This window comes from Neolamprologus brichardi, chromosome 4 (genome assembly GCF_056152115.1).
Source record: "Neolamprologus brichardi isolate AB-2024 chromosome 4, ASM5615211v1, whole genome shotgun sequence".
NCBI lineage: Eukaryota > Metazoa > Chordata > Actinopteri > Cichliformes > Cichlidae > Neolamprologus > Neolamprologus brichardi.
The window spans coordinates 1,040,386-1,065,643 of record NC_142107.1 but is presented as its reverse complement, the minus strand read 5'-3'; the positions used below and the strand labels follow the sequence as shown (position 1 = coordinate 1,065,643).

General features: G+C 38.7%; 2 protein-coding genes across 4 annotated transcripts; both read right to left on the bottom strand.

Moving 5' to 3' along the window:
• Window positions 1-2,712: 2,712 nt before the first annotated feature.
• LOC102793112 (uncharacterized) lies at window positions 2,713-10,080 on the bottom strand. 2 transcript variants are annotated; one of them, XM_006805043.2, is made up of 4 exons: window positions 10,006-10,080; window positions 5,640-8,094; window positions 3,895-3,980; window positions 2,713-3,547 (listed from the first exon to the last, which is right to left on the bottom strand). In XM_006805043.2, exons 1-4 carry the CDS (start codon window positions 10,078-10,080, stop codon window positions 3,446-3,448), a joined length of 2,718 nt encoding a protein of 905 aa, XP_006805106.2. In that variant the 3' UTR covers window positions 2,713-3,445. The 2 variants fall into 2 exon arrangements, with proteins under 2 accessions (XP_006805106.2, XP_035769899.2); XM_035914006.2 differs by having other exon boundaries at window positions 2,713-3,544; window positions 10,006-10,040.
• Window positions 10,081-12,878: 2,798 nt separating this feature from the next.
• LOC102792816 (uncharacterized) lies at window positions 12,879-24,473 on the bottom strand. Of its 2 annotated transcripts, XM_035913987.2 has the most exons (5): window positions 24,361-24,473; window positions 23,938-24,002; window positions 18,329-18,353; window positions 16,392-16,472; window positions 12,879-15,770 (listed from the first exon to the last, which is right to left on the bottom strand). In XM_035913987.2, the coding sequence occupies exons 4-5, from the start codon at window positions 16,435-16,437 to the stop codon at window positions 14,917-14,919; spliced, it is 900 nt and encodes a 299-aa protein (XP_035769880.1). In that variant the 5' UTR covers window positions 16,438-16,472; window positions 18,329-18,353; window positions 23,938-24,002; window positions 24,361-24,473; the 3' UTR covers window positions 12,879-14,916. The 2 variants fall into 2 exon arrangements, with proteins under 2 accessions (XP_035769880.1, XP_087695694.1); XM_087839568.1 differs by lacking the exons at window positions 18,329-18,353; window positions 23,938-24,002; window positions 24,361-24,473 and having other exon boundaries at window positions 16,392-16,494.
• Between the last annotated feature and the right edge of the window lie 785 nt (window positions 24,474-25,258).

Genomic DNA, 25,258 nt, shown 5'->3' with positions numbered 1-25,258 from the left:
AGATAAATTTGATACTGCATGAAAGCTGGTGGCTCTAGTTCTGTCAAGCAAGTGACTCATCATTGGATAAATTGCCGAGGTTACATAACAACTGTACTTTCTCAGCATATGCCTTCCATTGAAGTGACTTCATCCCCTGTATAAGAAACGAACTGAAACAAACCGGAGACGTCAGCCTGGAGGCATCTTACGGGTTTTGGGTCAGGGATGAGGGTCTTACTGTGTCACTGGAGACAAGTCAAAGTTGTTGTTGTTTCATTGTTATTTTAAGTACAGGGAAATAACCATGTTTACACTTGATTTGAGTCATTACTTACACTGTAGGCTAAAGTTCTGACATATAAGGTTATTTCAGTTAGATGGCTTGAAATACAGCCTAATATTATTAAGGTTTTACTGCCCTCTTCAGGTTTTTGTAATAATGCATATTTACATCCACATTGGGTGTAAATTAATTCATGTCCAGTGTGAGCATGTGACTGCCTTTTAATATAAAACAATAAAATAATAAGTGTATTTTTACATCTCCACACAAAAAACTCACCCAAATACTAAAGAAAATACTCAAATATTCACTCTCCGGCCACTTTATGAGGTACACGTTGCTATTAGAGCTGCCTTAATTCTTCATGGCATAGATTCAACAAGGTGCTGGAAACATTCCTCAGAGAGTCTGGTCCACATTGACATGACAGCATCATAAAGTTGCTGCAGATTTGTCAGCAGCGCATCCATGATGCGTATCACCACATCCCAAACATGCTCTGCTGGATTGAGATGTGACTGAACACCATTTAAGTATCGTGAACTCACTGTCTTGTACAAGAAACCAGTTTGAGGTGTTATCCTGCTGGAAGCAGCGACCAACATATGGATACACGGTGATTATAAAGCAATGGACATAGTCAGCAACAGTACTCGTGTAGGCTGTGGTTTAGTTGGTACTTAAGGGCTGATAAGCTGATAAGAAAATATACCCACCAGCAGCTGTGGAACTGTTGATATGAGACAGGATGGATCCATGCTCTCATGTTGTCTACACCAAATTCTGACCCTACCGTCTGAATGTTACGCAGAAATAGAGCCTCATGAGATCAGGCAATGTTTTTTGAATCTTATATTTTCCAATTTTGGTAAGCTCGTATGAATTGTAGCCTCAGTTTCATGTTCTTACCTGACAGGACTTCGTTTGGTCTTTTGCTGCTGTAGCCCATCTGCTTCAAGGTTTGATGTGTCGTGCATTCAGTGATGTTCTTCATATCTTTGTTGCAGTGCATGGTTATTTGAGATACTGTTGCCTTCCAGCTTCTCCTCTGTTTCTCCTCTGATCTCTGATATCTACAAGGTATTTTCACCCAGAAATCTGTTTTTTTAACCATCCTCTGTAAAAACTGATTGTGTGGGAAAATCTAAATAAATCAGAAGTTTATAAACACTCACATCAGCCCATCTGGCACCAACAGCCATGCTGTTTAAAGTTACTTAAATCACTTTTTTTCTTCCCCATTTAGATGATCATATTGAAATTTATCTTCACTATCCTTAAGTGCATGGAGTTTCTGTCATGTGTTTGGCTGATTATATATTTGTGTTAACAAGCTGTAAAATAGGTACCTAATGGATTGGCAGATGAGTGTATTTTTTTAGACATCATGTCTAACATAAGATCAAAAACAGACTAACAACTCAAAATGTCCCCATATTTCCATACATCACACCCAAACATTGTAATTTATTCCCAGGACATGCACTACATGTGAGCACACCCAGAGGTCTTGGAAAAGAAAAAATGTGTAATTACTAATAAGTATATTTAAATACTGCATAAAGCAAAAGGTTTCAGTTTGAGAAGTGTCCTAAATATTTGTGTCAAATGGTGCCATTGACAGACAAGTACAGCCACTCGCTCTTACAGATCCAGACCCAACCAGATAAAGCCGGGTTTCATGCATGTGTAAAGACTTTCAAAGGGCAACATTTTTGGATGTTATAGATGTTTAGTGCATCTATGTTAAAATGCAAACCACTGATACCTTGGCTTTGGTACCGCTTACTGCTCATAGGATGATGACAGTGGTAGCCAATTAACACTGGGATATCCAAGCCAGGAAGGGCAGAGTGAAAGTCTTTCCTCTTTTGGCAGACTCAGTGGGGGTGGCAGATGGTACTTAGACAGGCTAAGCTGTGTACTTCTGTCTGTGTCGAGATTAGAAACCAGGTGCTCCCTTGTAAACGTGACTGCAGGCCAATCAATAAAGCCTTTGTTAAGTTTATCTTCTTTGATTCTATTCTCTTTAATTCTATTTAACCAGCTTGAATTTGGAATCAACTCCAAGATGAAACAACCTCTAGAGGGCATCAAAACATTCCAGTTCAATGGATTAAGTGGTGTAAATTTATTTTGAATAATCATTATTCTCCATTTAGGATTTTCTGGTCTTTGGATGATCTTTAGGTTTGTTAGAAAATATGCAACAAAACCCACAAATGATACATCAAGCTATACAGAAAAAAGCAGCTGTGATCAGTGTAATCTCCTCTGTGTGGCCTCAGAGTAAATTCAAGAGTAAAAGTGGCTTAGTAAACAGTCCCTTCAGACATTGTACAGTGACTGGAGCAGCCAGAATCAGTGCATCCAACCTATGAAACCTGCTTAGGGGCATTTTGGAAATAGACTTTCATAAACCAAGACACTCACCAAAGCTAAAAAAGTGTGAAGCAGCTTGTTCCTTTATTAATATTGTGCTCAAGAATATATCCCATACATCCCATAATTTAATTCTTATTTGTATTGCTTGTTCTTGCTAAGTTAACCCTTGAAGATTTAGGCATGCTACATTCACAAAGGACATTTTATGAGTTTTTTTTCCATACAAGTAGGCTAGCTTAAATAGTTTTATAGTGTTGTCTACATAACTGACAGTTGTGTTTATGGTACAATATTTATTTTTTAAAAAAAGTATAAACCATGTTGTTCCATAAGATTAGACCCCTCTTTTGTTGAACTGTCAACTGAAAGTGTAAACCTTTCTAAATCTGACAGAGCAGGAAGTTGCTGCTAATGCTAGCCAGCGTTCTCAGGAAGTTGCTGCTAATGCTAGCCAGCGTTCTCAGGAAGTTGCTGCTAATGCTAGCCAGCGTTCTCAGGAAGTTGCTGCTAATGCTAGCCAGCATTCCAGCAAAGTCATTTCCTGGACCAGCTGGAACAGTGGCTGTTTTGGTCCAAGAGCTTTTCCTAACATAATCTATGGACTGGTATTATTATTATTTTTTTTAAATAATAATAAAGATACAAAAAAGCATATTTGTCACAGATACAAAGCAGAGTTAAAAGAGCGAGGAAGTATTGAAGCTGGGACTAGCATAACAATTTGGGTTATTTTGACTATAAGTCTAGCGCTGCTGATATTCTGTTTGTAGTGTTGAAGAACCAGGACATATAACATCACTTCTTTTCTTTTGATGGCTTCCCGTTGATCAGGCCTGACTCCCAGCGTTGCCAGAGAGAAGCTTTCTGTCCTCCTGCTCGGTGAACTTTTGGCTCCTGCTGTGAGATAAGACGAAGAAAAACAAAAACAACCTGGATTTAGAGTGAGAGATTAGCTCCTGCTTTCTCAATTCACAATCAATTATACTTATCCAAGCATTTGTACAACAAAGAGGATACTTTTTCTTTTATTTGTTTTAGTATTTGTTTAGTATTACAAAATTTGAAAATCTGAGCTCTGTAGCAACACTTTTCAATGCTTCTGTATAGAACTCAGTGCAATACACAAAACAGAACCCTTTTATAATCCTCTGTTCTTGCCAGTGTTTAGCAATACATCCTATAGTTTTACAGAACAATGAAGAAAACAGTAAATGTAGAATTAAGGCTTGTTGCAGGTGAATCACCTCTATCTGCTCCAGTTTTATCTGGTCCTTTTTAGAAGGAGGTGGCCAAACCCGCTCCAGTTTCCCCCGTGACTGTTTCCTGATGTCTGTAGGACAGAAAGAGAAAAAGAACAACTAAGTAGCTAAGTAGCTAAGCTACTGTATTTGGTAAGATTAGCAGCTCTCTACTGCTTTGACTGATTTTAGAAGTTTTAGGGTAGTTCTGAGAATCTACACAGTTCCATTGTAATGAAAGTAGGTAATTGAGCTTCTTTATTTCCATGCCTTCTAAATGGCTCAGCAAATAGTAAAGATGCAAATGCTTTCCCAGACACACGCAACTTCGGTGTCATTCATTTAGCATACTATATGTGTAGCAATCACAAAGTCAGCTGGACGCTTGTACATTGCAATGATACCACTTACATATCTAGGAGGGAATCGAGCACTTTAGAACGACCAATTCTTTCAAAAATGTTTCACAAACCTTTGTTTTTGATATACACGTAAAGGATTCTAGGCTTATTTTGTATTATTTTTCATATCACGTTAATATTTTCAGCGTGAAAGTTTTTGTCTTGTCGGGCTTTATCAGTGTATCTGGGTTAAACAAGTACAAAGTTTCCTGTTGTAAATGTTTAGGATAACACAAAACAGCTTATTTGACCTTAGGAATGACTCTTTCTTGCTTCCACATATTACTGTCATTTGTAGCTTTTTCAGCATGACTTGGAATCAACTCAGTCTTCAACAACAGCTGCTGATGATTAAATTCTAACATGGTGGTACTTGTTGACACACTCCCTTGATTTCTGAGTTCTCATGCAACAGGAGAAAAAAATGCACACAAGCTACATTTCATATAGTTCTTTCAAATAGGTATTTCAGCGGGCTGAACTGATTTTTATTTGCACCAGGCTATAACCAAACTAGAATTTTCCAGGTAGTGCCATTCATGTTCTCCCTCAGCCAACGTTTAGATCAGACAGCTGACAGCATGATGTGCCCTTAACCATCAGTGACAGGGTGACAGTGAGTTGTTGATAACATGTCTGGGATGAAACTATGTGATGCTAATGTTGAGAAGCATTCATTAAAGTGTTCAGACTAAGTGTCAAAAGGCATGTGGGATGAATAAAGACCTAAATGGCTCTTGTTTTCCCTTGATGAGGTTTTAGAGATTTTATGCTTCACATTGTCAGCAATGTTTAGCTAAATGAGCAAATTAGGTTAGAGCTCATGCAATTGCTTATCACTGATGGAAGGCACTCACATGTCAAATAGTTGTAGTCGAGTAAAAAGTATATTTTTCTGTGAAAACTTTGGAGTACTCTTTAGTCGAGTAAAAGTCAAATCATGCCAAAATTATATTATATAGTAATGTTCCTTAGTAAATAGTATAAAAAGCTGTCCTTAACCTCCTAGGACCTGGCGTCCACATATGTAGACATCACATTTTGGGCTGTCTAGACTAAAATACAAAATTTTGCTCTACAAGGGCCTGATATCCACTTACGAGGACATTATACTGCCACTGTTCTATCAAAATTTAAAACAAATGTCCTCATATGTGAATGTCATTTTTCTCAGAAACAAAAATCAGGTAAAACAAAATATGGTAATTCTTTGTTTTTACAATTATCAGGTCCCAATCAGCCCAAATAGCAAAGAGAAATTAAAAATGCATGCCATGAAAGTTCAGGTCTTAGGAGGTTAAGGACTTTGCTAAGTAGTATAAAACTGATGTTAAACAGGTGCATACTAACCTGTTGGGAGTGTTTGTGACTTTTGTTCATCTTCACTATTCTGTCTCTTCTCTCCATACAGAGTGCATCTCTGCTTGCGCAGCTCCTCTTCTCTTTCTTTAGCTTCTCGGATGTCCTTCTCTACCTCTGGTTGCAGAGCCAGGGCTGGACGCAATTTGAAGAATGGGTTCTGCTTGAGGATCGAAGACTCTTTGTTTGCATTTGCTGCCTTTGCTTTACCCTCGACAGCTAACGTAGAGACGTCATTGCTTATAGAGTCCATGCTTCTGTACAGGCGAATGTGTTTGTCTTGTTTTGGGTAAGGGGATAAGCGAGTTTTGTCTCGTGAACCTCCAGTTGGGCTCTTTGATCTGATGCTGTCAGGACTTTTTTCCTTCTCAAGATTTGCAGATTGGTACAGCCTGAGGGAATGTGCTCTGGAAACAGGACAAGTTTTGAGGGAAAACATCTCAAGGCTACGTGTGCGCTCTAGCACTGAAGGGTAAATGTGATCTTTCCTCAGAGTTGTAGGGGATTTTCGGTGTCTTGTTGGACCCTCCGGATTGTCCTGCTGGAAGGCTTCAAACAGCAGTTTTGTCTCTTTTAACTGGCGGATCTCTCCTTTGCTGTACCCCCCTGGGATTTTACCTTGATTGACCAGCACTAGTTCTCTCTGAATATCCTGACTTATCTCTTTGAGCATCTTCTGTTCAGAGAATTGCCACTCGTTGCATTGGCTTGTACCTACCTTGGTAGTGAGTGACTCAAGAGAGATATCTGTTTTAAAGGGAATCTCCAGCACATCTGGATTTTCTGCAAGATTGAAAACACCTCCAGCTCTCTGCAGCTTCTGCTTCCCCTGGGCTGCCTCATGGAGCTGCCTCTCCATGTAGGTTTCAGCAGCTGAAAATCGGTGTCCAGTGGAAAGAAATGGAATTTCATTAGAAGTTTCATGAGGATTACTGGGAGACAAATCTGTAGGCTCCCAGCTATCACTCTGATTGTCATTAGAGTCACTCGGATCTATTCTGACAATCCTCTGGTCTTCTTCTGACTCTCCTGGAATTGTGGATGAAGATGTCCTTGCTCTTGTTTGAATGTCTTTGTCCTCATTATTTTCCTTTTCCATCAGGCTCACCTTTTCTTCATCTTCCTTAAGAGTTTCAAATCTACCTTCTTCCCTCTCTTCTTCACTAGGTATATTCTCTGTTTCAGTCCCAAACATGCCCTTTTTTTCATCCATCATGACAGCCTGCTGTTGGGTATCAGCGTTCTCTGACATTTTCACATCATGTCGTAGCTGTACCAGCTGCAGACGATGAAGCAGTTGCTCACCTTGTTGGATATCAGTAGATATTTTCCTGCTTCCATCCTCTTGCTCCCCCATTGTCTCTCTTTCTTCAGAACCTTTGGAGCTGGATAGCACTTGCATTTCTGTGCTGCCGCTTTCTTTCCTCACACAGTCATACTTTATGAGGTTATAGTCCAAAGATGTACGGTCATCATGCTCTTCATTGTCTTTGTCCGTATCTGCTTGGAAGTCAGCAGCCTGTGCCTGACTGGTTGCTGTATCGGTCCTGTTTTGGTTGCATTTACAGAGCTTGAAATCATCATCGGAATTTGCCTCCACACTCTCGATAGCTATACTTTCTCTTAATAGTTTTGAGTCTGTTTCATCAAAATCACCAATGTCCTTGTGTTTTATTTTGTCTCCGTCTTTGTCTAAATGGATCTGATTCTCAGAGTCTTCTCTGTGGTTTGAATGGGTTTGTTTTGGGTAATTGTCTTCCTCCGTTTTGGCTTCCCAGCAGTTTCCCTGTTCTTCACTTATAATTACAATGTCCTCAGGTTTGTCATTCTCTGTGGCGTTATTCCCGTAAGGTCTTCGATCTGTATCATAACCAGTTTCCATCAGACAACCAGTCACATCCATGGATTGTTGTTCTTGATAAGTTGGTGGAGTGGAGTCTTGTTCATTGGATATGTTGGCCATAGACAACTGCACTGCACTTGCAGTCACCTCTTCATCCAGCTCGTTTCGTGCTACCATTAACTGCTCCTCACTATGAGACAAGTCTAAGCCTCTTGGATTAGCTTCAGCCTCTGTTGCGTCAACTGAAAGGGTCACACCAGACTTACTTGCTGTTGCACCTGTGCTTTTCTCTGCTGGCAGCGATGAAGCCGTGCGAGGTGGAGGAGGAGGAGGTGGTTGAGGGATGAAGACATCATCTGCACCTTCATCATCCATCACACTGTAGTACCTCATTATAGCAGTGGGAGCAGCAGAGATCATTGTGATTTCGTCTTCAGAGGTCGCTGAAACATTTTCTGTGTGGTTGCTCACATGGTTTGAATCCATCTTCATCCACAGACCACTGTCATCATCAGAAAGTAGAATTTGAGGGCTGCGTCTAGGACCTCTTGCTTCCATGTTGAAACGTCTTTGAAGCAGTTTGTGGTGTTCTGTCTGTGTTGCCTTTTAATAAAATTTAAATAAGAGACATGAGTGTCATTGAGGCTTATAAGCGTCAGTGCTAGTAATTGTTATTATTATTATTACTGCTGTTATATACTATAAGAAAGAAAGAAACTAAGAAAAGGCTAGGAAATGCCTTTTTAGTTAACATTATATCTGCGACATTTGGCAACGATACGGTATTATTGTACAATGCATTGTCTAATTTTACTATTTACAGAAACCTCTAGTGCATTATCTGTTAAAAACAGTGTACTAGCAGAAAATTACCAGTGTGCGATGTGATTTTTGTGCAGTTTTTCTTTCTTTTTTTTACAGTGCAGTATAGCATTTATTTTTGTTATTTTTGTCTAGTTATTTTTGTCTATTAGATTTTGATACAAGGAACCTGATAATACAGACCTCAGTATCAAGCTATACATTAGGACTCATCCACACAAGTGCCCTGTGTTGCCATCTTGTCTGCTGTTGTGCACCAATAATTGCAAAAAACAAAAGAAAAGAAAAGAAAAAACACAAAAATTTTAAGATTTGTAGCAACAAAGGCAGTGAAAAGTGCAAGTTTGGCTTTGACAATAATGAGTAAAGAATGACTGACAGAGTTTCACACACTGAATATGAAACCCTTTTTATTTTATATAAAAGGACTATGGGGTACTATTAAAGGCCTTTTCGAGTAAGCACTACTTATAGGTGGTGGATGTTCATAACAAATTCCTGGTGAAATTAACTAAACTGTGTCTTCTTAGTTTTGATATATGACCAAAAATCTCAAAATGTTTAGCTGCTGATCTGGTCGGGATCACAACAACAGCAGGCTTAAAATGGACCAAAAATAGAAATACGTTTATCCGTCCATCCATTAATTTATACGTCCTGTTTTTTTCTGTTTTTGTTTTTAAATTACTTTGTGTTTTGGTAGCTTTTCTCTCCTATTCAGGTCAAGTACAGACGTTTCTTCTGACAAAGGAAAAAAAGTAATGTCATCATAATGCAAGTCTGCTTTAAATTCTGATTTATCTTCATTCTGCCTGAACTCATCAAGCTAATTTCTGACAAGTACTGTGAGATGTTTGCAAATAGAACCTCAACAGCTATTTAAACACGTATTGTACATTTACTCTGAACATCACAAAATAATTTGTATAATTATTTAATAATTCTTTCAAGACATGCTTAGATATGGAAATGTATGTCCTGGCATAATCTGGTTTATTGAGCTGCAGGTTTTAAATCTAAGAGTCTATATTTACACCTGTATTCAGGGGCTTAATGCCAGCCACACTGCAGTTAAGGATTATCAACAGCAGTAACACCACGCTGTTTATAAAGCTCAAGCAACAGGACATATTAATGCACCTTAATGAGCTTAACCTATTTATTCCACCGTGCTTTAAAGGAACACTTTCCTTTCTATCGTTGCTGTGAAGAGTTTTGGAGATCTTTTAAATATTATAATAGTCTGAATATTGTAGTTTTTTGTAGTTCTTTAAAATACCTCCTTCTCCTTAAGTGACTGTGTAACATTATATGGAATTTTGTAATTCCATTATCCACTATATGATTAGTAGTTATTCCTGTAGTATGGATACACTCACACACAGTCAGCTGTTCTTACTCATATTTGTGCTGTGATAATATGACTTCAGCTTTACCTATCTATCTATCTATCTATCTATCTATCTATCTATCTATCTATCTATCTATCTATCTATCTATCTATCTATCTATCTATCTATCTATCTATCTATCTATCTATCTATCTATCTATCTATCTATCTATCTATCTATCTATCTATCTATCTATCGAAACCTGTCACTTTATCAAAGAAAGAAATTGAGACAGATAATCAAACCGAACAAGTACAAAGATTTTTGCATCACACAGGCATTTTAAAAGAAGACACTCACCTGATTGCAGTGCTGTGGTCTTCCCCTGTGCGTGATAGCACTAACCTCAATGGAAATATGAATGATCCAGCTCATCTTCTTAGCTCATGTGCCCTCCTCTACTCTATGTCATGTGAACAAACAAAATCCGCATCTTTAAGCAGCAGTACACAGTTCAAATGACCTGCAGTGAGTGAGCCCAAAGAGGGGAATGACCCACTGCAAAGTGAAAATATGGAGTCTGACTCTTGGTAAATAGTGTCATTGGTCCTACACAGTAACACCCCCCCCCCCCCCCCCCCCAATGTATTTAATCTAACAACATGCTTCATGTGATTTTAACAGAACTTCCCTGTTATTTTGAAATACATGAATTAACATCAAAAAAGGCTTTTTTTTAACAGAAACATTTTGCTTCTTACATTTTTTTCCAACAAACTGTAAAAATACTGTAGATAACTTACAGATATGCAGTGTTTATTTAGTTGATAAAACTGCTAAAGTCTACTTTAATGCTGTAAATACAAGAATTAGATGAAAGCAGTGCTTTCCCCAAATGTCATTATGCAGTGAATGTAGCTTGGCAACAGCATTTTTCTTTTTTTTTTTTGTTTATCACATTTTTATATGAAGACTGCTATAACATGAACCAGCGCTAGCAAGATGTGGCTGATAGATGGAGGATGATAGTAAAAGTTTGAACTAATATTTGATCAAAGCTACCCAAACTATAACCCAACAGAATTATTCAAGCTGGGGAGTTGATTAAAGAACCCGACACATCGCCAACCCAACTCAAACTTTTTGATCTCCTTTTCTTTGTGCTCATTTTCCAGTTGCATCTTTTCTTTAAATATTTCAGCATTTCCTCCAGTTTTCCAGATTTTGCTTGCAATCATCCTCTATTTTAATGATCATGTGTGCATCTTTTAACTTTGTTTCCAGTTCTGATACTTCCAGATGGATCTTTTTCTCCATTATTTGGTGTTTGAGCTCCAGCTGTTTATTTTTTTCCTCCAGCTGTGCATACTGACTTTTTATGTTCTCCGGTTCTTAAGGCTGCATACAGGAAAGTTTATCCTTCTCCTCCAGATCTTTGTATTTCTGCTCCTGTTCTTCTCTCCTCCAGATGTTTCTTACTCTGAAATTCCTTCTGCTCCTTGATTACTTCAGCTTGGATGTGTGCATTGTTAACTTTATTCACATCTGCCTTCTGTTGCTTCAATATTTTTGTTTTCGTACTCCAGCTCTTTTTTTCCCTCAGGTAGCTTGCATTTGCCCTCCATTTCTTTAATAAAATCAGAAAAGGTGTCTACGTGAATGAAATTTCTTCTTTCATTCAGGAACCCATTAAGGTGACCCCATATTATTTATGATTATATACGGTTGTTACTCCATGGCTGAACACATGAAGGAATTTCTCCCATTCCAGTACAAATTGCTGGTAAAGCTAAGCTAAGCTAACACAGCCGTTTTTGGTTCACTGAGTTGAAGCACATGCATCAGATTAAAGGGGGCCTCATAAATTGAATCTTTGTAATGTCAGACTTGGAGTCCCAGTTTTTCCTGATTGAGCTGTTTACAAGGTTTTTTTTTTTTTTTTTAAAGATAACCATTCATTTACAGACCACTTCTACTAGATTACTTGATGTTAAAGAAAATGTAAAATTCTGATGATTCTCCAGCAAGTTCTGTATTGGCCTTTTCCCTCTGATTTCCCAGCACATTATGGGACAGGAATGAGGACTTTCTATCAGCAGTGTCATATTTACCTCCATTTGAGTTCATGCATGATACAGTTTTTGGTTTCTTGTTGTTGAACAAGCAGGGATATCAAAGTCCACAGGGGATATGAAGGTCGGGATTAAACATTGAAGTACAGTCAGACCCACTGACCCTACAGTCTGTGGCTAACAGTTAATGATTCCCTGTCTTACTTATGTGTAGTGAAGTTCTTCTTTGGCAGCAGAGTACTTCATATTATCTGTGGGTCAGACCATTGGGTATGGCCACATCACAATCTTCTGGTGGTGTTGTGTTGATGTTTGCGTCCTATACTGACAGTCAAAGGAGCTTGCAAAGAAAAGCGTCTGGACTTCTTTAAGTTGCGTAAGATGCTGACTGAACATCTGCCAGTTTTGGAGGCTGCAGTTTATGCTGGTGTTTCATTGTCGTACAAAGAAAGGATGGGTCCTTGCATGAAATTTATGCACTCTTTCACATGTGCTTACAGCCTGTAGGTTGGTTGATTATGTAGACATTTGTAAAAGGGTTTTTATCACCATTCAAACTGTCATTCACTAAAAAACAGGGCTACCAGGTTATTGACATCTAAGCATACCAATGACTATGGATTCATACAAATTTATTTGGGGTTTTTTTTACGATTCAGTCCCATGAATTCTGATTCATGGGACTGAAACATTCATCTGATTCATCACGATAGTTTATGAGTGTACAAGTAGGTCTTTTTTGTATGTGTGTGATTTTTGCACCAGGTTCCTTTAAAGCATTCAGCTGGTTCTGTTTGAATATGGCACTGCTGTATATTGTACCTGGACTGAAACACAGTTTGTTTTATGAGTGGACTTTTTTTGCTGTTTTTGTGATGTGCCTGCAGCACAAGGTCTGCAACTTCTCTTTTGTGTGTGTGTTTTTTGGTGGTGTCTGAGGTACCAGGAGAGGACGGTGTGGTATGAGTCACCTTTGTGTAAAAGTGTTCAGTTTCTTGTATGATGATTAAATGTTGCACACAAAAAGTGTGTTCTAATGGTTTGATGATGGCATTGTAAAGCAAACTCATCATTTCATGATTTGTCATTTGACCACAATGCTGCAGGCAAAATACTGTTACTCTGATAACCTTATTAAAATAAAGGTTTAATGCGTTTTTTTAAATGTGATCTTTAATTAACAGCATATTTTTAAAATGTCCATCCATTAATTTCATGTGGTAAAAAACATATTACATATGACAGCAGCTTGTTTTAAGTATAATAATAATGTCATAATCAAGGTTAACCATTTTAAAATAAAATTTTCCAAGTTAAATCCAGTAATGTAATTAGTGCGCTTTTTTTTTTTTTTACAGTAAACTTCTGTGAAATATTTCATATTTGAATGTGAAGTTATTTATAAAGAATCATATTAAACCTACTATGATCATAAATTAACAGTATATTACAATGGGGAATTATATTTTATGGTGTTAAATAAAGATAAATCCAATCATTTCATATGTGGGCTTACCTTCTTTAAATGTGAAGATCTGTTGTTTATTCAAGATTTTGATGTAAAGTTACATTTAACAGCTTATGTAACATAATAGTCTCAAATTAACTGGATATTTTCATAATGATAAACCCATTTGCTAGTTTATAAACTGAATTTTGACATTTTTTGAACATATAAATGAAAGTATGCTGCCATATTTAACCTTTTAAATATGCATCAAATGTACGAGATCTTTACATTAAATTACACAATAATTGAACTAATTAAAGTATTTTTCTGCAACTTTACACCTGGTTAATTGTACTACAGCAGTGGTCAGTATTTTTTGTTGGTGTAATTACTGTTTTTACACACGTAAACACCTTAAATAAAGGAAATTTTAGAAATACAAAGATGTCACGTGAATTTAAATTCACAATTTAAAGTCATGATTTTAAAAGTCACAAAACTGTACTGGAAAATCTCCATTTTAAAAAAATGCATTTCGGTGTATGATAGAGAAGCAAATATGGGAGGTCTGCATGTTTACTGCTTTAGTGTGAAATTGTGAGTACATCTCAAATCTAATTGTAAAACTCAATCACTACACAAACTGGAATCTGTCATATTACAACATATCCTGTTTAACATCCACTGCCATAAATCAGTGTTATAGCTAAATTCAGTGAGAAAAAAATCACACAAAGGTCAGAAAAAGAGTGATTTCCAGATTTTCTACAGTGAATATACAAGAAGAACATATTGTTCTTCTTGTATTGCCAATGTGGTTTTAAAGTGTTTCAAACAATTCTAGAAGTATTTTTAATGTATATATCTGTTCTAAAATAGTGAAGGCAGGTTCAAGACGGTGGGCGGTATACTATTTACTTTCTTTCCCCAAGAATTAGATGAGACGATCAGTGCCTCAGAAAAATATTAAACAAATTCTACAAACCAATTTTCTTAACTTGGCATGAATGTGAAACCAACAAGCCCAACTGCCAGGGAGTTTAAAAAAAAATCTGCCAGCCAGAACTTCTAATTAACACCTAATCAGTGTTTGCCTAATCAGTACAGAAACTGAGAGATAAAAATGTCTTGTTGCCATGTCAGCGAGGTTATCTACAGCCCGAGCGCAGCAGTAACCAGATGCTGGTTTTAGCTTCACAGTAACTGCACAGACATTAAAAAAGTGTAATGTTTCTCATGTAACTCTGAGCAGGAATGAGATAATTTCTCAAAATGTTAATGTTTGGATTTTTACACAGAAATGGTGAATCTGAATCTGTCTTAAGAAACTCAACGTGTAAAGGTGATGCATCAAAACACAGAAACACTCAAAATCTCAGCCCTCAGTTGCAGAGTATTTTTCATAGCAGAAACAGTGAGGGACACCATAAGCATTAAGATGTGCATGCTAAAGGATGGCGTATTTTTTTCCCCCATTTCTACAGGAACCATGGCTAAACATCTAGTGTGGAATTTTTCTCTTGGATAAGCTTGCTTGAAGTTCTTATTTCTGTCCAGTAGGGGGTGGAAGTGGACTTCAGTTCTCAGCTTTGTAGAAGCTGCACAAATATATAAATGCCATTTTTATTATCAAGGGGAGGTTAAATGGTGGGTGATGGTGTAGTATGCTATTAAACCCACTCATATAAAGCAACATATAAAGGAAGCAGTGTATACATGGTATACAGGGAGTCTTTCTTCAACCATTTCTTACATGACAGAGCAACACCGGCAGCTCCTGTGCTTAGAACTGCCTTTTCCCTCTGTTATGCCTGGTGGAGATGCATTATGTGACTCTTTATCACCTTCCTCTGCCTGCACATTGATTCCAGCTCCGTTTCCACCCGAGGGAATAACCTGAACTGCTTCATCTTTGGACTCTTTCCCGGTGCCTTGCTCTGCTACCTGGTCTAATGGTGAATAAAGTGGAGGAGGCATTTCAGGTCCTAAGACATGCTCTTCTCCATCCTCCGTGATTATCACTCGTTCCACAGTGATCATGCCTTCCTGCTCCTCTTGGCTCTGACTCTGGTCTGTTGTAGCATCAGCGTATCCCAAGAACACAAGCGTGACAGGACTTTCCTCCAGCATCTGATTCTCCACAATATCTACTTTTTCCAACGTGTCTCTCACTGCCATCGTGTTTTTATCATCTGTGTTTCCCACACTTACAACACACTTCTCACTGCTCAAATCATCGCTTCTAGAGCCGCCGAATGGCCTGTAGTCTTCCTTTGATGTGCTGGGATGGGTATAAAGCGACAGGCCTTTTTTCTCTGAGCCTCTGCTAGCTTCTACTGTCTCTGTCTTGGTTGGTGTGACTGTGACTTCATTCAGCAGCACTTTCATCCCAACCCCATCGATGACACTTAAGATCTGCCCGAGCTCTTTAGACGAGGGTTGATCTGCTGACCCACTGATAGTGTGGATGCTCCTCCTGCCATCGTCGAAGACAGTGGTAGTCTTTGGAGCACCAGCTGGTGTGGACAAAGGAGCCACTGACCTAACAATGGTGGCACCTGTCTTGGGGTCCCGCTCTACCTGCACCTCCAACATTCCCAGAACTGCAGTCACAAAAGACAAAGTAAAATGCTTACAGTGAGGCAAATCAAAAGGCCCAGTTATAATTAAATATTCATATAGATCTAATTTCAAGTCATTCACAGACCATGTGAGACCTTTATTTTTCCTAACAAAACTGCTTTTAAATGTTTCATAGGCCTGGGTGTTAACAAAAAGTGAGAAAGTACTAAGGTCAATGCCAGGTCAGGAGCAGAGCTTTTGTGTTACTAATGTGAGCCGGCACAACAGAAATTATAGGGGCACAATGAGCAAAATGTAGCACGCTTATTCTCTACACACAGCCCTCCAGTGGGCATTAAAAATTAACCAACAGAAATAACAAGAAGGCTAAATATAACATTGTTCCCAGGCCTTTCACTGCAGTCCCTTCATTAAGTTGTATCCTGGGGGCTGAACTTGGACGGAGCAACATTAAATAAAGAGGTCATCATTTCCGAGGGAAGGACGAAGAGGCAAATACAAATAACTGAGGATAGCCTCTTGCCAAAATTTAGGTTTATCAACTTGTACAGTTGGCATTTTCACTGGTAAACATTTTTGTCATGCACACTTTATTAGCATTCACAAAATTCCATCATCAATAGTCCATTCCTGTGTCTCACCTGATCGGTCATCTTGCCCACCTTCATTCAACATCCTTTGCGCCATTAGTACAGAAAAGGGACCCACAGGCAGTTTGTTCCCTGAGAAAGAAAACGTAGACATGGAAATAACTGTATTTTCAGTGCAGTGTTCAGAGTGTTTTTACTTGTGATTCTATTTGATGTTAATGAACACAGATCATCTACAATACTGAATTGACTGACAATGTCTTCATTAAGGATGTCATTTGTGCACTATCTATATTAATAGGCACAGTTATTACTGAGACAAAGTGATATAATGAACATGTGCCCAACACTGCTAACAGTTTTCCATTTATCATTACACTGCTCACTCACAAGATTAGATGCGCACAAAAAGAGTGTGGGGGTTTCAAGATGATGTGCACAGACGAGTTTTGACAGTTCACAAATTTGGTCTCACCACAACTGAAGGAGCAATAGCTAATGTGACCTAACAACACCCCCTTTCATAATATAATAATAATAATAATAAGAAGAAGAACAAGGAGAAGAAATACTTTATTTATTCCAATGGTTGGGATAAATAAAGTATTGTTACATGAAAAACAACTTAGCTCAAACATAGCATCTTGTAGTTCTTAAATAAGTTTACTAAGGGATGAGCTCAGTTAAATAGAGAATTGAGGTACTTTGACTGCGCCCTTCCCAAGGGGTCATCACAGCAGATGGATCTGCACAGATTTTCCTTCCTCCTACTCTGGAACAGAACTTCCCGTTCATCTAAGCCAGGGATGTCAAATTATTTTTACACTGTTCAGCCCAGTGAAAGTCCGCTTTCAGTCAGTGTAAAGAACAACTACACATTTATTATTTTAGATTTTTTTTTAATAAAAAAGAACAACATTTCAACAATACAGCTCAGTTTCTGCACACGATAAAGATGGGCTTAAATTATAAGAAATAAATGTTTAAAATTATAGGAATATTTCTCTGCCCTGTAATTATAACCCCATAATCCACAGATAAATCATACATTTCTTCAGTAGATACTGTAGATTTTAGATCAATAAAAGAACTTTCTGTTATTTTATTGTTTTAGTTTACTTGCTTATTTATACCTATTTAGTGTCCTATGAATAGTCATAGAAGAGGAGTTTATCGGTGGGAAAAGCTGTAAAACTTAAGAAAAGCCGTCCAATGGGCCTGATTGGAGCCAAAGATTCTGGCCCCTGGCCCTTATGTTTGACACCACTGGTCTAGGCATACATTAGCTTGTAATACTCTAAGGGTATTGTGTCTCCTCCCAGTGATGGTGCAAGACCTCTGCATAGTGCTGAGTATAAATACAGGCTATATCTTATCTAGAAAATATACAAGAAACAAAAACAGGGATTAAAAAAAGCCTTTAAAATCGTTGATTTCTTTTCTCTTTATGATTTATTTATTTGCCTGGAAACAACATGGGAGTAAATAACAGGAAGTTCCAATTTTATCCTTTAACATTATTAGGGTTGATTTTTTGTATGCGTCTGTCTGTTTATCTATATCTCAAACACTAACATCACTCACATATTTCACTTAGTGTCAGATGTTTACTGCTTCATATCAGGGCTGGATGTGCTTTTATAATGGATACACTCTTTTTACTTCTGTGTCCCTCCCAACTCCTCAGAAGCTTTGTTCACAATGTGGAGATTGGCCAAAAAGTGCTGTGATAATGGTCTTCTTGTAGCACACAGAGTCAGAAGGAATTTAAGTAATGTTGTTACGCTCAAAGTAGAGCTCTTTCTCAGCCACGGCTCCATTCTGTCACACAGACTTAGATTATTATTCTTCAGGCAAAGACTTAGTTATGGCAAATTATCATCTGCCAAGAAAGAATGGTTTCTAGGCAGGCATAGTGATGAAAAGTGACAAAATATGATAGCAGCTGATGGTAAGCTAATGGAGGCTACGTGCAGCTGACTTCTTACCTTGCACGTCCTTGTCAGTGCCAGCCTGTGGGTAAAGGGAAGAGACAATTTTAAGTACTCCCCATGGTCAGACACTCAAAAGCAGATACTGAGTCTGCAACTTTAAACTCATGCCCCTGCCCCTCGCTTTCCCGAGCCCACCCCAGTTCGTGCCCTGCCGTAAATATTTCACAGCCATCATCAGAGAAGTGTTGAATCAAGTTCAGTTCCATCAAGTTAAAAGAAGCTGAGACTGTCTTGCCCAACAACCATTTCATGCCTGATACTGGCTGTCAGCCAGACAGAGCTAAATGTGGGCTGGACTGCACAGTGGAACATTTGGTGGAGGCCAGAGGTCAATAAATACGACACATTTTTTGATAGAATAAGAAAAAATATACATGCTAAAATGTATACATGATGCTAAGGCATTACATTAGTACAGCTTAGCTTTGAAAAACAAGCAGGATGTTGTCAGTATTTACCTAATTTCAGGTGAAGTTCTTGTTGCTCCTGTAAATATATTTAATTACTAGCAAAAACCTATCCTATGGATATTTTATTGCTAGGCCTACAGCGCTTGTGCACTTTGCTCATGTATGAAAACTCAGACATGTATGTTAATGTTATCATGTTATTATTTTTATGTTCATTAAATCCCAAAGTGCCATTGCACTAAAAACTGTTTTATTTACAAAAAAACAGCATATACATAATGTGAACAATATACACATACATGTAACGTACACGTATTGTGAGTACACGAGGAGTTAGGTAAGAGATATAGATATAGATGTACAGACAATTTAATATTTTGTATCAGGAAAAGAAAAATGTCAAATTAAAATTAGTGGTGTCAGCGTTAATCTCGTGGAGATTTGCCACTTTAATGTGGTCATGGTGTTAACGTCATTTTAACGAGATTAACGCTGACAGCACAAATTAAAATATGAAGTTACTGTTGTTGTTGTATATATGTAAATGCTTACTCAACCTAAGGCACATCTTCCTATTATACTTGAGAGCAGCTCGGTCATCTGGCTGAAGCCGTGCAGTCACTAGAGTCTGTGTTTTTTTCTTAAGAGACCTCTTTTCTGGCAGCCGCTGCCCCCTCTGTCTCATCCTCAGGCCTCTTTTGACTTTTAGTTTGTTCCCTGACACACATGCACACACGCACACATTGTCGTAGACATCATGTGTGTCAACACAAAACGACGCACATTAGAGCTCATAATATAAATGATTCAGAGCAGTGGACACTGTGTCTGTGTTTATGTCGTATGCTCCAGGCTTTAATCCATCACGTCAACTGTCACATGGCTGCCTTCTATTTGAACTCCTCACGGCTAGCAGAGCAGTGGATCTGTGACAGAATACTGTATGCTTCATGGAAAACATTCACATCTTTAGAAAACGATGAGTGTGAGCCAGTAAAATGTAGATTATGTTGACTCGTTAACTTTGACACAGTCAAATCAGTGATTCGATCAACTGCATCTGAATGAAACTGTTTAAATGTGGCTGTGTGTTCAGCAGCTTAGCACAGGACTGAGCTGAAAGCTGTAAATTGCATGAAGGACAGGAGGTGGAGTTGTTTCACTGAGCCGCTGGCCTCTTGTGAACTTCCTCTGAAGAAGGATGTCAAAAGAAGAGTCAAGGAAAGTTCAAACTCAGAAAATCAAGAAAACGAAGCAGAAGGACAGAGCTGGAGGAGAGGCGGCAAGGATGGGTCAGATGGGAGACTAGAGTAAATGTTGGGTGATTGTATCTGCAATAATCATGAACGGATGTTTCAGCAGATACATTTTTTTAAATAGTAATAATAATAATAATAATAATACATTTTAATTAAAAGGCACCTTTGAGGACACCCAAGGACACTTAACAATAAAATAATAGAGATGACAAAATGAAGAACAATAGAAACAAAATGCAAGATAAAATTAACAAACAGTGTTTTCACAGTAAATATGCAGATTTGAACAGATGGGTTTTGAGTTACATTTAAGCTGGAGGAGAGAACCAATGTTTCTTATATCTGGGCGTAGAGAGTTCCACAGTCTGGGAGCAGAGCAACTGAAAGCAAGAATGGATGTAGACTGGGTGGAAAGAGGAGGACGTAATCTGTTAATGCTGCGTAGATGGAAATAGGCAGTGAGATTATTGATGTGCACTTTATAGGATAGTGAACTGTCTAGGTAGGATGACACCTAGGCTCTTAACCTGAAGTGAAGGGAAAACTGTGGAGTTATCAATAGTGAGTGAGAAAAGATTTGCCTTCAAAAGTTTGTATTTAGTGCCAATAAGGAGATTTCAGTTTTATCCTCATTGAGCTTAAGAAAATTAGAGCTGAACCAGGATTTTAATTCAGATAGGCAACTTCTTCCCTTCTGTAAGGGAAGAAGTTGGGAGGGAAAAATCAGGCCTGCAGGAGGGATATAACCGGGTGTCATCAGCAAAACAGTGAAAGTGAAGATCCAATTTGCGGAAAATGGTACCAAGAGGGAGGATGTAAATTATGAAGAGAAGAGGGCCTAAGACTGAATCTTGGGGTACGCCAGAAGTGACGGAGAATAGACAAGAGCAAAATGATTTAAGTTGAATAAACTGGGAGCGGTCATGGAGATATGATTGGCACCAAGCTAGGGGTGTGTCAGAGATGCCAAGAGAGGAAAGTCTGCTTAGACACAGCTTATATATAAGCAGCTCAAAATAATTAAAGGAGCACTATGAGAAAATTCAGAGGTCAGTGAATAAAAAAAGTCCTGGTCAGGCAGGTTTTCTATCAATTGGAAGGTCAGTAGTTTGATCCCTGGATATTCCAGTCTTCAGTTTTAACATATCCTTAGAGAGAATACTGAACCTGCTTAATCTATTAGATATATTTGAAATAAATCCTTAAATATTAAAATAACACCTTTAAACCACTTAAATGTTTCGTCTAGATTAGAGTTGTCCTGATCAGTGATGGTAAAGTTGATTGTTGAGATTTGTAGCTCAGTTCCCCATTCACAAATTAAATTAATATCATTATATGATTCCCTTTAATCAACTGAATCTGCCTTGCTATGTTTTACATACAATCTCCACATATAGAGACAAAGTCCCCAGTCTGCAACCCACAGAACCTCTTATTGCTAGACACCACAGGACAGCCCCAGAGGTGCCATGTCCATGGCCTAACAGGTCAGAGCTGACTTGGTGAGCTGATGGGCACCTGCGCAATGTTAATGTGTGGCAGTCTGAACATAATGTGTAGCCTATATATGACCAAAACCATCTGCCAGTGTTAACAGACCAGAAGGGCCCATTCAAGGGATCAAGACAAACAGCCAGCTGCTTGGCAGTGGTCCTCTTACTCGTTCTGCAGTCCTGGCAGAAAGACTGAGGATTGTATTGCTGCCATTTTGGATCTTACTGAGTATGAGTCAGGCCAGCAGCCTGCTGTTGTCTGAGAGTGACAGAGAAAAGATGTCACAGCTCAGCACCACAGCCCAGAGACCCAGACATCTTGCTCAATGCGATCTGTCACTCATTGTTGCGAGTGACATCCTGAAACCTGACAATTGGATGTCTTAACACTTTAGGCCAAAAACTAGCAGTCCTACCTGCTGTAAGTTACCTGCTTTGGTAGTAGAGCGTCTTTCGAAATACATGATCTTTTTTATTTACAATGAGTTTGATGTGAAACATCATTGAAAGACATAATGTTATTGGTCAAAAGTGGTTGCTTATATACACATTAAATGAGAATTTTCCAGTTTTTCCTTGTTTATCAGAACACAGTATCCATGATGGGGGAACACTAAAAATATACTGGAGAATATCATCATGTATGTCTTCCCAGAGCAGGGGAAAACAAATACTACTTCACATTTACTGCCACAAAAAAGAAAGGAGGTATTGTTGCATCTTTAGGCTCGACTGCAGTGCGGATGGTCTGCTCCTGCCGTTAGCAGTGCACATGCCTGAGGCTGCGGGTGTTTGGAGAACGCAGAAATGTGCTGCACAGTGTGTGGGAGGCTTTTGCAGCATGCATGATGCAGCACACGGCTACTGGCTGCATAGACAATTTAGGCTGTTATGTCTTGTTTACTTTCAAAAGCTTATATTCTTCCTTCAGGGAGCAGTTTAGCAGTCAATGGTATGCATAGTGGCTTGCAGCAAACAGTGCCCATCCAATATCAAATAAAGGTCCTTTTCCGACGTCATCATTGCAGGAGGAGACGCTTGCATTTTCTCTCAGTTTTCAACACAAAAACAACCAGAGTTTTATGTAAATGCATTTTCTTCTGTGCACTACTTGGTTGTGGTGAGAGGTGTCTGTAAGATTTCTGCCATTGAAACACAACATGTAACTGAAAACAGCTTGCACATGTGTGGATTGGAGCAAATCAGACATAGTAAAGTCCAAGTGACCCAACCCAAAACATCTGACTACACGTCAGCTAGCAAATATCTCACTCTGGCAGCCACAAGATATGGCCTGATATAAGGGTGGGGCCTACCAGCGGTCAGTTTTTAACACAGCTTAAAAGAGAGCAACAACTCCAGATCCCTGCCTCAGTTTACACTGCAGTCACAGTTTAGCTGAAGGCCCAGTGAGACCATCCTGTGTCTGAATGGCAAGTATGAGGCCACTGAAAGCTTTATGAAATCATAGGTGCAAATAATAAATAAAGAGAAATGAAGCGGCAAAAAGGAAACTGGGGAGAGCAAATTGGGCGTGTGTTGTGAAAGTCTCTTGAGTATGACATAATTTTCCATTTCAGCGTCCCATTTTCCATAAAGGAAAAAAAAATACAATTCACTGTCAAAAACACTACATTTTTTTCAGTGTAGCCGTTCTCTCAGGTGTTAACAGTGAAGCATAAACAGACTGGCTGTTATTTAGCACTTTTCTACTGTATTTGAGCACTCAAAGAAACTCAGGGTTCAGTATCTCACCGAAGGCTTTTTTTGACATGTAGACTGTAGCAGCCTGGGATCAAACAACCAATCTTTCAATGAGCAGTGGATCTGCTCCACCTTCTGAGATACTAATGTCTCCTCTGTGGTTACCCAAACACTGTACAGGCTTCCATGAAACAAGGATTTAGGACTAGTTAGCTAGCCTGTTGGCATGTAAAGATAGTATGGTGAGGTAGTTCTTAAAAACTAACAAATAAACAGCACTTAAAGACTAAATTCTGAATACCAGGAAGACTTTGGACCTAGCAGCTATTGCAGGTTACTAACAAAGCTAGTAGCTAGGTATTTTCAGGGTAATATGAACACAACAGGACAGAAAATGTATTTTGAAAATGCTAAAGGTAAAGTGTGAAGATCCTATAAAAAAAAACTGGATTCAGGCAGGCCTACAGATCACTCAGTGACCACCAATCTCGGTGGAAATTGTGTATTCTGTGACCAGCCGGAAAGTGTTTGTGGGCCGTTGCTAGCACAGTGCTGCACAAAAAAACTCCTTGTGTTAACTTTGGCCACTAGCATACTCCTGCCATCGCCAGTAGCTTGTGCTGACTTGTGTTCCGACTCATCTGCAGACATTTCAGACGCTTCAGATATTATTTAAATTACACTTTTGGGTTGACTTTCAGACTATCAGCTATCAGCACAAGAAAGATGCAAACCTTTTTTTTTTTTACCCCAGTCTCACTCCTGAGTTTCTCTTCTTTTTACAGTATGGATACCTCTCCTGTTGACGCAAGGAGAACTCAGGTCAGTGACAGGAAAAAAGTTTGAAATAAAGCATTTGAAGTTGCTTTTCTGTTTTTGATGTTGTCTTGTCATCAAAGGGAGGATAATAGTACATTTAAAACATGTTTAGTGGCCAAACTCTGGATGTCCATGTGTGGATACAGTAAGATAAAGAAAGCTTGTACAGTTTCACACTCCTTCACATTGTTCAGGATTCATACAAACTTTGACCACATACTTCTTCTAATTATTTTCTAACACTGAATGTTTTTGAAAGCATTGAACTGTCTGTACTGACTTCAGAAACATATTATTTGCTTTCAAGTAAGTTTCTCATTTTTTAAATCAGTACTTACCCCTCGTCCACCCTTTGTAAGTTACCTCCTAAGAGCCAAATGGCCTAAAAAAAAAAAAAGCAGGTTACTGCAAGATGAAGCAGCAGAGACGGCTGTTTTTCCTCCTGCTTAAACCAGAGAGAACTGAGAACACAGTTCATATCGCTGTGGGTTACACCCGCTTCTAATAGAATTCTTTGGTAACACCCCTTTACTGCCGTGTTCCCTAAAGACAAGGACTTGTTCTGTGTAAAAGGAGTCTGCTGAGAAACACAGACAGTGAGAAAGAGTAGAGGGGGGATATTTTTAGGAGATGTGACCGACATATTAAAGCATCGGCAGAGTTCAGGGATACCGAAAGAAATACTTCAGTGACACAGCACATTGCATACATGCTGATGCTGTATGCGTCCTGTTAATGTAAGCTATAAATATGCTGAGGTCTGCTTCAGGCCTTCTCTACATCCAGCGAAGTGGGTCACTCATGTTTGGGCTGATGGCACGTCTGAGTGCGGGCAGGCAGGCTCAACTCAGGCCCCTCGAGCCATTCATTTCACATACCAATAGTTAGTGGCCAGAAAGTTAACTGTGGAATGGTTTCTGGACAGGCAGTGCATATCAAGTGAGACCATTCCACTGAAATGACAGGAGACAATGGTGGTGCAGTAAGATTATGTTGACGTGAGGTGAAAGTTCAAGATGGTAAAAGGCTGACCAAAGTGGACAGTAAAAGGGAAAAACTACCGAGTGAATGACTTTCAACTCAGTAGCTCGAAGCCTATGTTGGTGCTTTTCTTAGAATTATTTTTAAAAAGTGTTTAAATGATTCTGCTGAAGGAAATATGCAGTAGCAGTTTTGTGGCTTCTGTCTGATGGATAAAGCTTACAGTATGAATTATGATACAGTATTTAATAAGAG